The sequence below is a fragment of the Xenopus laevis genome, chromosome 6S (genome assembly GCF_017654675.1).
Source record: "Xenopus laevis strain J_2021 chromosome 6S, Xenopus_laevis_v10.1, whole genome shotgun sequence".
NCBI classification, from domain to species: domain Eukaryota; kingdom Metazoa; phylum Chordata; class Amphibia; order Anura; family Pipidae; genus Xenopus; species Xenopus laevis.
Window position 1 is genome coordinate 105,571,132 of NC_054382.1, and position 12,076 is coordinate 105,583,207.

Here is a 12,076-nt window from a genome sequence, read left to right on the forward strand (position 1 = left end):
GATGATCACTAAACTAAATGTACACCACTAAATAAAAACCCAGGCCAAGAATCAGCCCCTACACTTGCATCATCCTTCTTCCTTGCCTCCACACAAAACCACTGCGTCTGCCCGAGTTCAGGCACACAAGGTTGATTTCGGCACTAAAATGCATTGGTTCCTGGTGCAGGCAAGGAGGAAAACTGATGTAGGGACTGATTCTTAGCCTGCATTTTTTCTCAGGCCATGCATCAGCTATGACCGCCTTAGTCGTAAAGTGAAATACTATACAACGCTGTTGTACTTGGGTATTTATCAGTTCTGGAAACAATTGAGCAATTTTTTCCCCCATATTTTGGATCCATTTATCTTCCTTATATTATTTATTATATAGGATGTAAAGATTAGGGTCCTGAAATAATCCGGTTATTGGGGAATGTTGGTTAAGTATGATTTATGTATTCCTCCTGCAGTTTACATAATTTATGTATTTCCCACATCAAATAGGACCCCTCCACTTCTGCTTTGCCGGGGACCAAATATTCTATAAGAATAAAACAGGGGCATAAATAGTTTAAAGGGATTCTGTCATGATTTTTATGATGTAGTTTTTATTTCTAAATAAAGTTTACACTGCAAATAATTCACTTTACAATATAAAATGTAATGAACCAGCAAGTGTATTTTTTTTAGTTGTAATATTGGTATGTAGGCGCCATCTCAGGTCATTTTGCCTGGTCATGTGCGTTCAGAAAGAGCCAGCACTTTATGATGGAACTGCTTTCTAGCCGGCTGTTGTTTCTCCTTTTTAGTGTAACTGAATGTGTCACAGTGTGACCTGGATTTTACTATTGAGGGCTGTTTTTAAATCTACCAAGCAGCTGTTATCTTGTGTTATGTAGCTGTTATCTGGTTACCTTCCCATTGTTCTGTTGTTAGGCTGCTGGGGGGAGGGGTTGATATCACTTAAACTTGCAGTACAGCAGTAAAGAGTAACTGAAGTTTACCACAGCACAAGTCACATGACTGGGGGCAGCTGAGGAACTGACAATATGTCTAGCCCCATATCAGATTTCAAAATTAAATATAAAAAAAAATCTGTTTGCTCTTTTGAAAAATAGATTTCAATGCAGAATTCTGCTGGCGCAGCACTATTAACTGATGCGTTTTCAAAAAAACTATTTTTCCCATGATAGTATCCCTTTAAAATATTATCCTTTTAACCTACTAAAATAATCTGATGGTCTTAAGACACACATTCGATTTCCCATAGGGAGGAAGCTCACCAGAAACTTCGGCATTGCCTTTAAATAATTTATTTCAGCAGAAAATGGCATAAGTTTTCAGGGGTCAACCCCTTCCTCAGGTGCAATAGGGGTAGACCCTGAAAATAAGGTCCTGTCAAACCTTTGGATGTACCGACCTAAAATAACCAGCTTCAGTTGCTGGAGCAAGTTGGGTACTGGAAATCCAGAACAGCTGCAGGTCTGTAGTTTAAACATAACCCAGTTTAAACATTATGGCTCTAAAACTTGTCATCGAAATTGAAACAGAAAACCAAATTCCCCCAATGATTTATTAATAGCTTGTCTGAGCAAATGAAGTGATTTGTGAAAGTCCCTTAGAATGACTGCGGGACCATTCATTTTAGTGTACTTAGCCATCTCAAGAGCCTTACACTGTTCTGAACTATAACAGTGGCAATTACATACTCTGGTTAAAGGAGTAGGGTTACACCTGGTTCACTTGTGTCAGTTCAGTGAGGCCCCTCGGGGCCCTGCTCTGCATCTGTGCAGCTTTGAATAACTAGCACATGATTGGCTGTGCCTGGAAAGTGCTTGAGCCTCTGAGAATATCTTCAGCATTATCCCCATAAAGTCTGCAGGATAACTTTACTGGCAGGTGGTTTAATTTAAAAATTCATCTTCCATCTCCTGCTTAGGTTCCATTTCCTCAATTTCCCTGAGCCCCACAATTTCAGTGAGCCATCTTGGCTATGTGTTATGCCGGTGAAGTAGGAAGCCGGCTCTTTTCAGGGTCAGCAGCTGTACTAAAGGAAATAGCTGTTTATAATGACATTTACTTTACTACACACACTGCTATATCTTTTGCGAGCCCCTCTGGCAGCATAAAGGTTAAAATCCAATTATCCCCACCTATTTAATCCTATAAATCTAAGATAAAAAAAAACCCTGTATACCTACATTACTCTAATCACATCACATTTTGGTGCAGCTGCATACAATTTACATTGGGACAGGATTCCAGGACAAAAGTAAAAGAATGCTGTCTGGTGCATTTATTGTTTAGATTATTGAACATTCATTCTTGCAATGGAACAGTCGAAGTCTCTTTACGATAATGGATTATCCTCTTTGCAAATTGATTGAAGCCTTATAATGTGCCACTGCAGTCCAGATCATTTTCATGTTCCTGTGGGCTTTCTCATATTATTGATCCAATTTAAAGGGGAACTCGGGCTTCCAAACCAAAATTTGATAAAGAGGCCCACATAACACAGAAACCCCTAATATACCCATCACAGTTATCGGTTTCTTCAAAAAGTCTGAATAAATGCAGTTTTCTATGCTGAAATCCAGCTGTTTAACAGTTCTTCTCTTTCTGCATCATTTGAAATCCTCGCAGGGAAAAGGGACTAAACACAGATGTTACAAATTGTAACAACTTCTCCTCAGTTTACAGACAGCATGAATGAACTACATAACCCATAATACATTGCACTGTGATGTCCGGTTCCTTATTGAAATCACGTGTGCAGGGAATTGTGGGGTTTGGAGGATGCAGGCTGAGGATAGATGGCTGCTGATACAAAGAAACAGTAGTCAGCCAGCTCAGCAAAGTAGTCAGACAGATCAGCAGGAGAGTAGGGGGCTTGGCTTAGGGAACTGTTCCAAACCAGTAAAAATCATGAAAAGTCTGCATATTTTTAAATTGATGTATATTGCAAAGTTGCTTGAAATTACGTTTACTTTTCAAAAAGCTTAAGGTACTATATGTTTGTGTGGAGTTCCCCTTTAAGAAAGACTATTCTATTTATTACAAAGAATTATCTTAAATAGGTATGAATTGCATTGCGTGTTAGGGTCACTGGAGCAAACACCATGCTGTCTAAGGTACACACCATACACACCTGTATCATGTTGTTTATTGGGGCAGTGCTTCCTATGCAAATATTACTGTTATGATAAAATGTTGCTGTTTGATTCATCTGTAAAATACTTTATTTTTTTAATGGAATACTTAAGTTCTGCAGGATATCATGGGTTTGGTTTAGCCCATATAAAAGGTGTTGCCAGGAAACTGGTATCAGGGTGGCACACATCCTTTGTTGCGGCTGGTAGAAGCTTCAGTTCTATTTCTCTGAATTTTTTCACCTTTTTGTTAAAAAAAGTTTCTAATAAAGTTTAATGTCACGTTTAAAGCAATTTGATCTACGACACACCACTTATTTGTATTCATAGGGTGCATTCAGTCCCAGGCTGCCTCTAAGCAAAGCATAACGACTGTATTTCAGAAGAAAGAAGCACACCACCATACTCCTGCTCTTGCCTTTTAAAACATTTATCACAGCAGTAATGTGGATCAAACTTTTGGGGAATAACTCCTTCCTCCGGTGAATTATACACTTAGGGAACACAATGCATTAAATACCCTTCGCAGGGTCGTAACTATAGAGGAAGCAAACAGGGGGGCCCAGGAGGTATAGGGGCCCCATTAAGGTCCTAATTCATATACATTTTGAATAAATACTGGTAAAACAAGTCAGCCTCTAGACATTTTGGGGCCTGAAATATAATTTGATGTGTGCCCAGTAATATCTAGTTACACCACTGACTCTTCACACCATTTGATGCCTTTACCACTCGTTGCAAAAATTCTCAAAAAATGAACATTAATTAAATAACACAAAAGTTTTGTGTGTTATTTGATTAAAGGAGAAGGAATACCATTTTCTAACTGGGCGGTGCCAAAAGTTAGCCACCCCCAAGTGACTTCTTTTACTTACCTGACACCCCAGGCTGGTGCTCCTATCAGCAGAAAACTGCACCTGCCCAGGATTCTTCTAGCGAGAACCACGGAGTGATTCTCTTCCTGCTTCTTCAGGCCATCTTGTGGCTGCCCATGCGCAGTAGAGTGGAGAGCTACACCTTAACGAAAAAGCAGACTATTTCGATCTACTGCACATGCATCTGCCCCATGAAATTTAAAACCTGAACAAGCAGGAAGAGGATCGTTCCGTGCTGCTGCTAGGAGCACCAGCCCTGGGTGTCAGGTAACTAAAAGTAGTCACTTGGGGTACCTAACTTTAAGCACCCCCAAATAGAAAATGGTATTCCTTCTCCTTTAATGGACATTTTTGAGATTTTTTGTCACATTATATAAAGGATGTTTAATGCTTCCTTAAGTGTGTATTTCGCCTGAGGAAGGAGTTACTCCTTGAAAGCTTGTGCTACATAATTGCTGAAATAAATGTTTTAAAAGGCAAGAGCTGGAGTATGGCGATGTGCTTCTTTTCCCTCTTCTGAAATAATGTCATGTTTAATCATATTTAAAATGCTATGCACCTTTTTAACAATACAGTGGTATCTGGAATGGAATAAAGGTGTCACATGTGTCTGTAGAATAAAAAGAACTGCTGGTCAACCCCAACATTATTTTTTGTTTATAATTTACAGGATTACTTTACAGACTTGATTACCAATGACAGTATTAGTTACTTTAAATTATCCAAGAAAATGTACCCTCACCGTCCCATAATGATGGTTATCAGTCACGCAGCTCCACATGGACCAGAAGATTCTGCTCCACAATTTTCAGAGTTTTTCCCAAATGCTTCGCAACACATGTGAGTACTGCTTGGATAGGCCATGGGTTTCTCTTCTCCCTGTGTGCTGGGATATCGCTGTTTATTTAAAGTAATGCATACATACCACTCAGAGATTAACTCGCTTTGATTCATATTCTAAGCCTGTCCCTAGGAAGTGGTGATTGAAGCAGAGGTCTCATGAACATAACTAGCACATTGCAAAATATTTAGAGGGGCATTTATCACCTGTATATCCATCTGTTTAACATGAGCACAATATATTGGACTTGTGTTGAAAATGTATTATTTTTCCTCATTTCTTTCCTACTTTAAGGCTAGGGCCACACTGGGGCCAAACTCAGCTAGTTGTAGCTGATAGTTTGGAGAGGTGATGCTTGTGTCCTAGTTTACCCTACAAATTTAGTTTAATTTGTCTGATAAAACATACATATTGTTTGTTCCTTTCCTTCAGAACTCCAAGCTATAACTATGCACCCAATATGGACAAACACTGGATCATGCAGTATACAGGTGCCATGCTTCCCATACACATGGAGTTTACAAATGTGCTGCATAGAAAGAGGCTACAGACTCTCTTATCAGTTGATGACTCTATGGAAAAGGTAAATAACAGCAGAACCCCCCATTTTAATTTTTTTATGGGGACCAAGAAATAATAAATATCCAGGAAAATGTAAAATATATTATGCATTATATATTTGCGGTACCACAGCACATATGTGGGAAAACATAAAATCTGGGGAAGGTAAAAATTAGGTTTGGACATCAACTGAAAAATGCCAGTGAACATAACCAACAGCAATGGGTTATATTGCAGTTATGTGGAATAATATTCTTTCTTTTAAAATAACTGGGGGATATTTCCCATTTGCCTATGGGGCTGGTGTATTTTTTGGATGCCAGAGTAGGTTATTCCAGAACAGGCAGAATGACTTTAAAAGAATTAGGGTATTTTTGTCACTCAAAGTGTTTAAGTTAATGAGGCTGTATTAAATGAGACTTGTTTTGAAATATTTGGGAGTTACCAACACTTGACTTCTGTTACATTTATCATTTGTTATTAATATTTCTGGCTATGTTTTTACTTAAGATTTAAATGTTATAGTTTTTTTTTTTTAATTGTTTAAAGGAACAGTAACGCGAAAAAAATTGAGTGTTTTAAGGAATGACAAGGTAATGTACTGTTGCCCTCCACTGGTAAAACTGTGGGGCAGATTTACTAAGGGTCGAATATCGATGGTTAATTAACCCTCGATATTCGACTAGGAACTAAAATCGTTCGACTTCGAATATCGAAGTCGAACGATTTAGCGCTAATCCTACGATCGAACGATCGAAGGATTATTCGTTCGATCGAACGATTAAATCCTTCAAACCGAACGATCGAAGGAATATCCTTCGATCAAAAAAACACAGGCAAGCCTATGGGGACCTTCCCCATAGGCTAACATTGAGTTCGGTAGCTTTTAGCTGCCGAACTAGGGGGTCGAAGTTTTTCTTAAATAGACAGTACTTCGATTATCGACTAGTCGAACGATTTTTATTTCGAATCGATCGATTCGAAGTCGAAGGTCGAAGTAGCCCATTCGATGGTCGAAGTAGCCAAAAAAACACTTCGAAATTCGAACTTTTTTTAATTCGAATCCTTCACTCGAGCTTTGTAAATGTGCCCCTGTGTGTTTGCTTCAAAAACAAAACTATAGTTTATATAAACAAGCTGCTGTGTAGCCATGGGGACAGACATTCAAGCAAAGGGCGCACAGTAGATAACAGATCAATTCTGAACAATCCCATTATATACCACAGAGCTTATCTGTTATCTGCTGTGTATCCTGTGCATTTTTCCTTTTTCAGCTTTAAATGGCTGCTCCATGGCTACACAACAACTTGCTTATATTAACTATAGTAGAGTTTCTGAAGCAAACACATCAGTTGTACTAGAGCAGAGCAACAATTCATTATATTTTAATTACCTTAAAACACTTTCATCTATTGGTGTTACTCTTCTTTTAATTATTTGGTTTCTTTTTATTCTTCTTTCTAATTCCAAATACTGACTCCTGCAGCCAAAACACTTGTGCTCTGTGAGGCTAAAATTGTATTCTTAGGGGCTGATTCACTAAGGGTCGAATATCGAGGGTTAATTAACCCTCGATATTCGTCTAGGAATTGAAATCCTTCGACTTCGAATGTCGAAGTCGAAGGATTTAGCGCAAATACTGCGATCGTACGATCAAAGGATTATTCCTTCGATCGAACGATTAAATCCTTCGAATCGAACGATTCAAAGGATTTAAATCCAACGATCGAAGGAATATCCTTTGATCAAAAAAAGTCAGGCAAGCCTTTGGGGACCTTCCCCATAGGCTAACATTGACTTCGGTAGCTTTTAGATGGCGAACTAGGGGGTCGAAGTTTTTTTTAAAGAGACAGTACTTCGACTATCGAATGGTCGAATAGTCGAACGATTTTTACTTCGATTCGAAGTCAAGGTCGAAGTAGCCCATTCGATGGTCGAAGTAGCCCAAAAAAAACTTCGAAATTCAAATTTTTTTTCTTCGAATCCTTCACTCCTTTTTGTTGCCTTTTTTAACTCATATTCCAATCTCTCATTCAAACCACTGTCTGCTTACTCTGCAAATTGGACCCTAGCAACCAGATAGCTGCTGAAATTCTAAACTGGAGAGCTGCAGAACAAAATGCTGAATAATTCAAATACCATAAAAGGGATTTCAAATCAAATCAGCCACCAACACATAGATAATGATCACCAACAAAGGCCAAACCCTCAATATTTACATAGTTTACATAGTTTACTCTCATCCACCTGGGACTTTGTTTCTCTGTTTGAAAAACATTCATTTTTTAAGTAATCATATTAAACTGATGTAATGTAATCTGTGTTACTATGAGTTAGCAATACATAAAGAAACCAAAGCATGAATTTTGTTTGCAGTTGTATAATATGCTGGTGGACACTGGGGAACTTGAAAACACCTACATCATCTACACATCGGATCATGGCTATCACATAGGGCAGTTTGGACTGGTGAAAGGAAAATCTATGCCATATGACTTCGATATTCGCGTTCCTTTCTTTGTTCGAGGTCCTAACGTGGAACCAGGATCAGTGTACGTACTAAATCACAATTGGTAGTAGCTGTCCATATTTTCAATCATTTTTAAAAAGGTATCTAGCAGCAGTTATTTAAATGGGTTTTGAATGACCTGCTCACCACAGCAATCTGTGTCTTGTTCTGTGTATCACATATATTTATTATAAGGCATTTTCTCTATTTATTTTGCCTAGAGTCATTTATTGTTTTATGTGTGTAAATACGTTTAAAGCATTGGAGACTAGTACTAAGCAACAGACCAGCTGGTAACCAATGAAATGCTTTCAGGAAAATGCAATGTCCGTTCCACTATGTACAAGAGAGCCACTGATTAAGAGTATTTGGGATACCCTCAGTCCCAACTTCAACATCCTTGTCCATGTCGCTTACACTACAATTACACAAAATCATTTACATAAATGTAATTATGTTTGTGTTACAGAGTGCCACAAATTGTTTTAAATTTAGATCTTGCACCAACTATTCTGGATATAGCTGGGCTGGACGCACCTCCTGATATGGATGGGAAGTCTGTTCTAACTTTGCTGGACATTGAAAGACCCGGTAACAGGTCAGTTTGACTTTTATGTCTCATTTATTTTTTCCTTTTCATGGAGCAGCTAAATTAGTGAGATTGCCAATGTTGGGGTCCTCTTATATGGGGCTCCCTGGCTTTTTCAGTGCTTTTTGTGGGGAGTTAAAAGGATTTGGGTTTGTTAAGGCAAGTGCCAAATAAAAATCCCCCTTCCAAGCTTTGATACTTTCAAATACTGACCAATACATTATCTTAAAGGGCATGTAAAAGCAAAAAAATTAAATCCCAATTTTACTTTCTTTAATGAAAAAGAAACCTATCTCCAATATACTTTATTAAAAAATGTGTACCGTTTTTATAAGAAACCTGACTGTATGCAGTGAAATTCTCTCCACCGCTGTGGATAGGAATTGTCAGACAGTTCCTAAATGCTCTGCAGGGAAACAATCATAATTATGAACAGCAGGGGGAGCCCCCACCTTACTTCCCAGTCATGCAGAACTCAAGCATCTTTGTTTGTTTCCCTGTAGAGCAGTCAGCAAATGTGTAGAGATGTGTATTGGATTTATTTTTGCCTTTACTGTTTCCAACTCCAGCTGCAGGGTCAAAGATCATGGAGCCAGATTTAAAGACAGATTCTATTTTAACTGGGATCTTAAACTGGGATTCTATTTGGAGGATTATTTTGCTGCAACTACTGGTTCTGCAGAGTTGAAGAAAGTTTGTATTAAACAATACAAAAACTCTAAAATCCACATTAGATTACCTGACAACACAGGACCCCATGCAGTCTGTATATTCTGATTATTAATCAGTCTTGCTGTATCTGCTTCTGGCAGATATTATTTGACTTGTGCTGTTTTGTCCCCTTTAATCTTCATTGCCTTATTTTTTGAAACTGGAGGTCGCAAACAAAGTGTTAGACCTCCCTGTTGGTCTGAGGCCCAGTTGAATCAAGTGGGTTCAGTTGGCCTCAGAATGTCTCTGAACAGAAAATAATGACGACACACAAACAAACATTATGGTATAAAGAGATAAATATCAATAAATACTGAATGTATGTCGATTATTTTAACTAAAATAGAACTGTTAATTCACATGTTATATAACGTATTGATATGGTATCTGGACTTGAATGCAGCTCAATGTCACTGGCTAGTTGGTTTGCTTCTTATATAAAAATGGAAAATTGACTGTATGAATAAAAATATTCACTTTTTTAAATTTACTTTCAGGCTGCGCACTAATAAGAAGAACAAAATTTGGAGAGATGCGTTCCTTGTGGAAAGAGGGTACTACTCAGATGGTGTTTTCCTTCTCATGATTGTCAAAATAATTTTTTTGTGCATGACCACAACTTAAAAACAAGCCTTTTTTTTTAAGTGCAGCTGTCCAACTTGGAGGCACATGGTCCTTATGTGTCCTCCAGGGGATTTTTATGTCCATAGTATACTTAGTTCTTTGTTTTACATCATTGTTTTACTATAACGTGGGGCTGTTGTGTAAGAAATAATATAGGCACAGTTAAATAACTTGAACAGCACTGTCATAAGCATGACTTGATCTTATATTTTTTAAATAATTCTCAACATTTCTCAAAGAGATTTCTTAAATCTCTTAAATTAAAAACTATAGGGGTCATTTACGAGTACAAGTGCAGTGTGCAAATGCAATTGTAAGTGCAATTGTTATGTTTTCCCCCAACAATACAGCCTTTTCCTCCCAGAATTCCACCCTGTAGTGGTCGTCAGTGGGAATTGCACATGACACAGTTGCAGCCGATGCACCGAAATGAGCGCAATTGTGATCACACTTTACTGTGAATTGGCTGCAGTTGCACTGAAAGATTGGTTGGCTTCATTTCTGGTGTTCAGTATGAGAGGGACATGTGTGCCTAATATTTTAAATACAAGTTTACTGTACCTAATGACACTGGATGTGAAGGAGACCATGAAACTACCACCTAGTTTGGAGATGCCTGTAGCTTCAAGGTTCCCTTGTATCTATAGGTGCAGCAGCTTTCGATTCAGAACAAGAGGCAGGAAGATGGCAGTGGCTGCGAGTGCAAGTATACAAAAGAGTACAAGTCTTTAGTGCAAAAAACAAATGGCAAGAAAGGCAAACATTTTTGTAATGTTTGTAAGTTTCTGTGATTAACCTCATCTATGAAATGACAGAGACAACTTCTGTCATGGAGCAGTTAGTAGGGGGTGCTATGATTCGTTATTATACGCTGCTGGTATGCCTTTACTGGATACATGTTTTAGGCCTGTAGAAACATGTAAAAAAAAAAATCTTCCTTCCTTCATCCTGAACAGTAAATTATGATGATAATAGTTTTGGAAAATGAATTGGTCTTTATTTTGCAAGACAATAATAATTTCAAGAAAACATTCCTTCTTTTATGTTTATTGTAAATGTATGTTTAGAAAAACATAAACGTATGTCCTAAGTAAAAATGAAGACAAACCCAACAAGTAGAGATTCAGCGAGCATATGATCATATGTCCTAATGAATAAAACTTATGGAAAGACACATATAAAAAGACACACAAATGTTATTTTTTTGCAGTTCATATTACATTTGAAAAGTTGAAAATAATAATCCAGAAAACCTTTTATTTCACTGTTTACTGGCGGAATGGTTTCTATATGCTTTAAAGGTGAAGATACGGTGGCTATTATTATATGTTATTAACAGTTTGGGGCTAATTTATCAAGGTCCAAATTTATCTCAGTATTTCTAATATCCAACTTCGAGCAACTACGAATTCCCAAATGGACCTATTTATGAAGAAAAAAGCCAGAGTTTTTAGACCATCAGACTTTAATACATCTCGAAAACTACAAATTATTCGAGGTTCAGTTATTCTGAGCTTGATAAATAACCACCTTTATGTATGGGCATCTGCAAAAGTTTGAGCAACTTTGTTCATCCCTGAACTCAGTGCTGCAGTTATCGTATTGGCTGTGCTCCAATTGTTTCATAAGTTGACAAGTGCTTAGACTCTCATGTTGGATACTGTCAACTCTGATAATCTGCTTCACTGTTTTGTCTGATGTCCATAATAAAATGGATTTGTTTACAAAAAAAAAAACATTGCTTTTTTCTTGTCTCATTAGAAAATTTCTGAGAAAGAAGGAGGAGCCAAGCAAAAGCACTCCACAGTCCAATCACTTACCAAAATATGAGCGAGTTAAGGAGCTGTGTCAACAGGCCAGATACCAAACTGCATGTGAGCAGCCAGGACAAGTGAGTTGAATAAGAGAGTGAATTTAGTTGTACCTTCTATTGCCATCAAAAACCCACTCAGACATGATTGGGTTTTAGTTGAGGCACACTTTTTCTTTTCCCTTCTCTTGGGGTATCTCCATAAATGTGATATCTTTACTGCTATAAACCCATACACTTACATCATATTTAAATGTATAGATCTCAGATACTTTTATTAACTGATTCTTTTAGTCCAGGTCTATGCAGAAAATCGGTGCTCTGATCTCCTCTGATCTCTCTGGTCCTCCTGACCCCAGCCATATTGATATGTGATGATTTTCAATATGGGCTGCTTCTCACACACATTTTCTGTTTTTAAATAT

The 12,076-nt window shown here is 37.8% G+C and overlaps 1 protein-coding gene across 6 annotated transcripts in view; it reads left to right on the top strand.

The window, feature by feature from the left end:
• sulf1.S (sulfatase 1 S homeolog) overlaps positions 1–12,076 on the top strand; it is a 102,740-nt gene that overhangs the window by 60,364 nt on the left and 30,300 nt on the right. For all 6 annotated transcript variants that reach the window (XM_018223780.2, XM_018223782.2, XM_018223785.2 and 3 more), the window contains 6 exons: positions 4,677–4,846; positions 5,280–5,430; positions 7,785–7,960; positions 8,387–8,515; positions 9,715–9,771; positions 11,603–11,732. In XM_018223780.2, the coding sequence (XP_018079269.1) occupies positions 4,677–4,846; positions 5,280–5,430; positions 7,785–7,960; positions 8,387–8,515; positions 9,715–9,771; positions 11,603–11,732 (813 nt within the window). The remainder of the gene's footprint in view (positions 1–4,676; positions 4,847–5,279; positions 5,431–7,784; positions 7,961–8,386; positions 8,516–9,714; positions 9,772–11,602; positions 11,733–12,076) is intronic.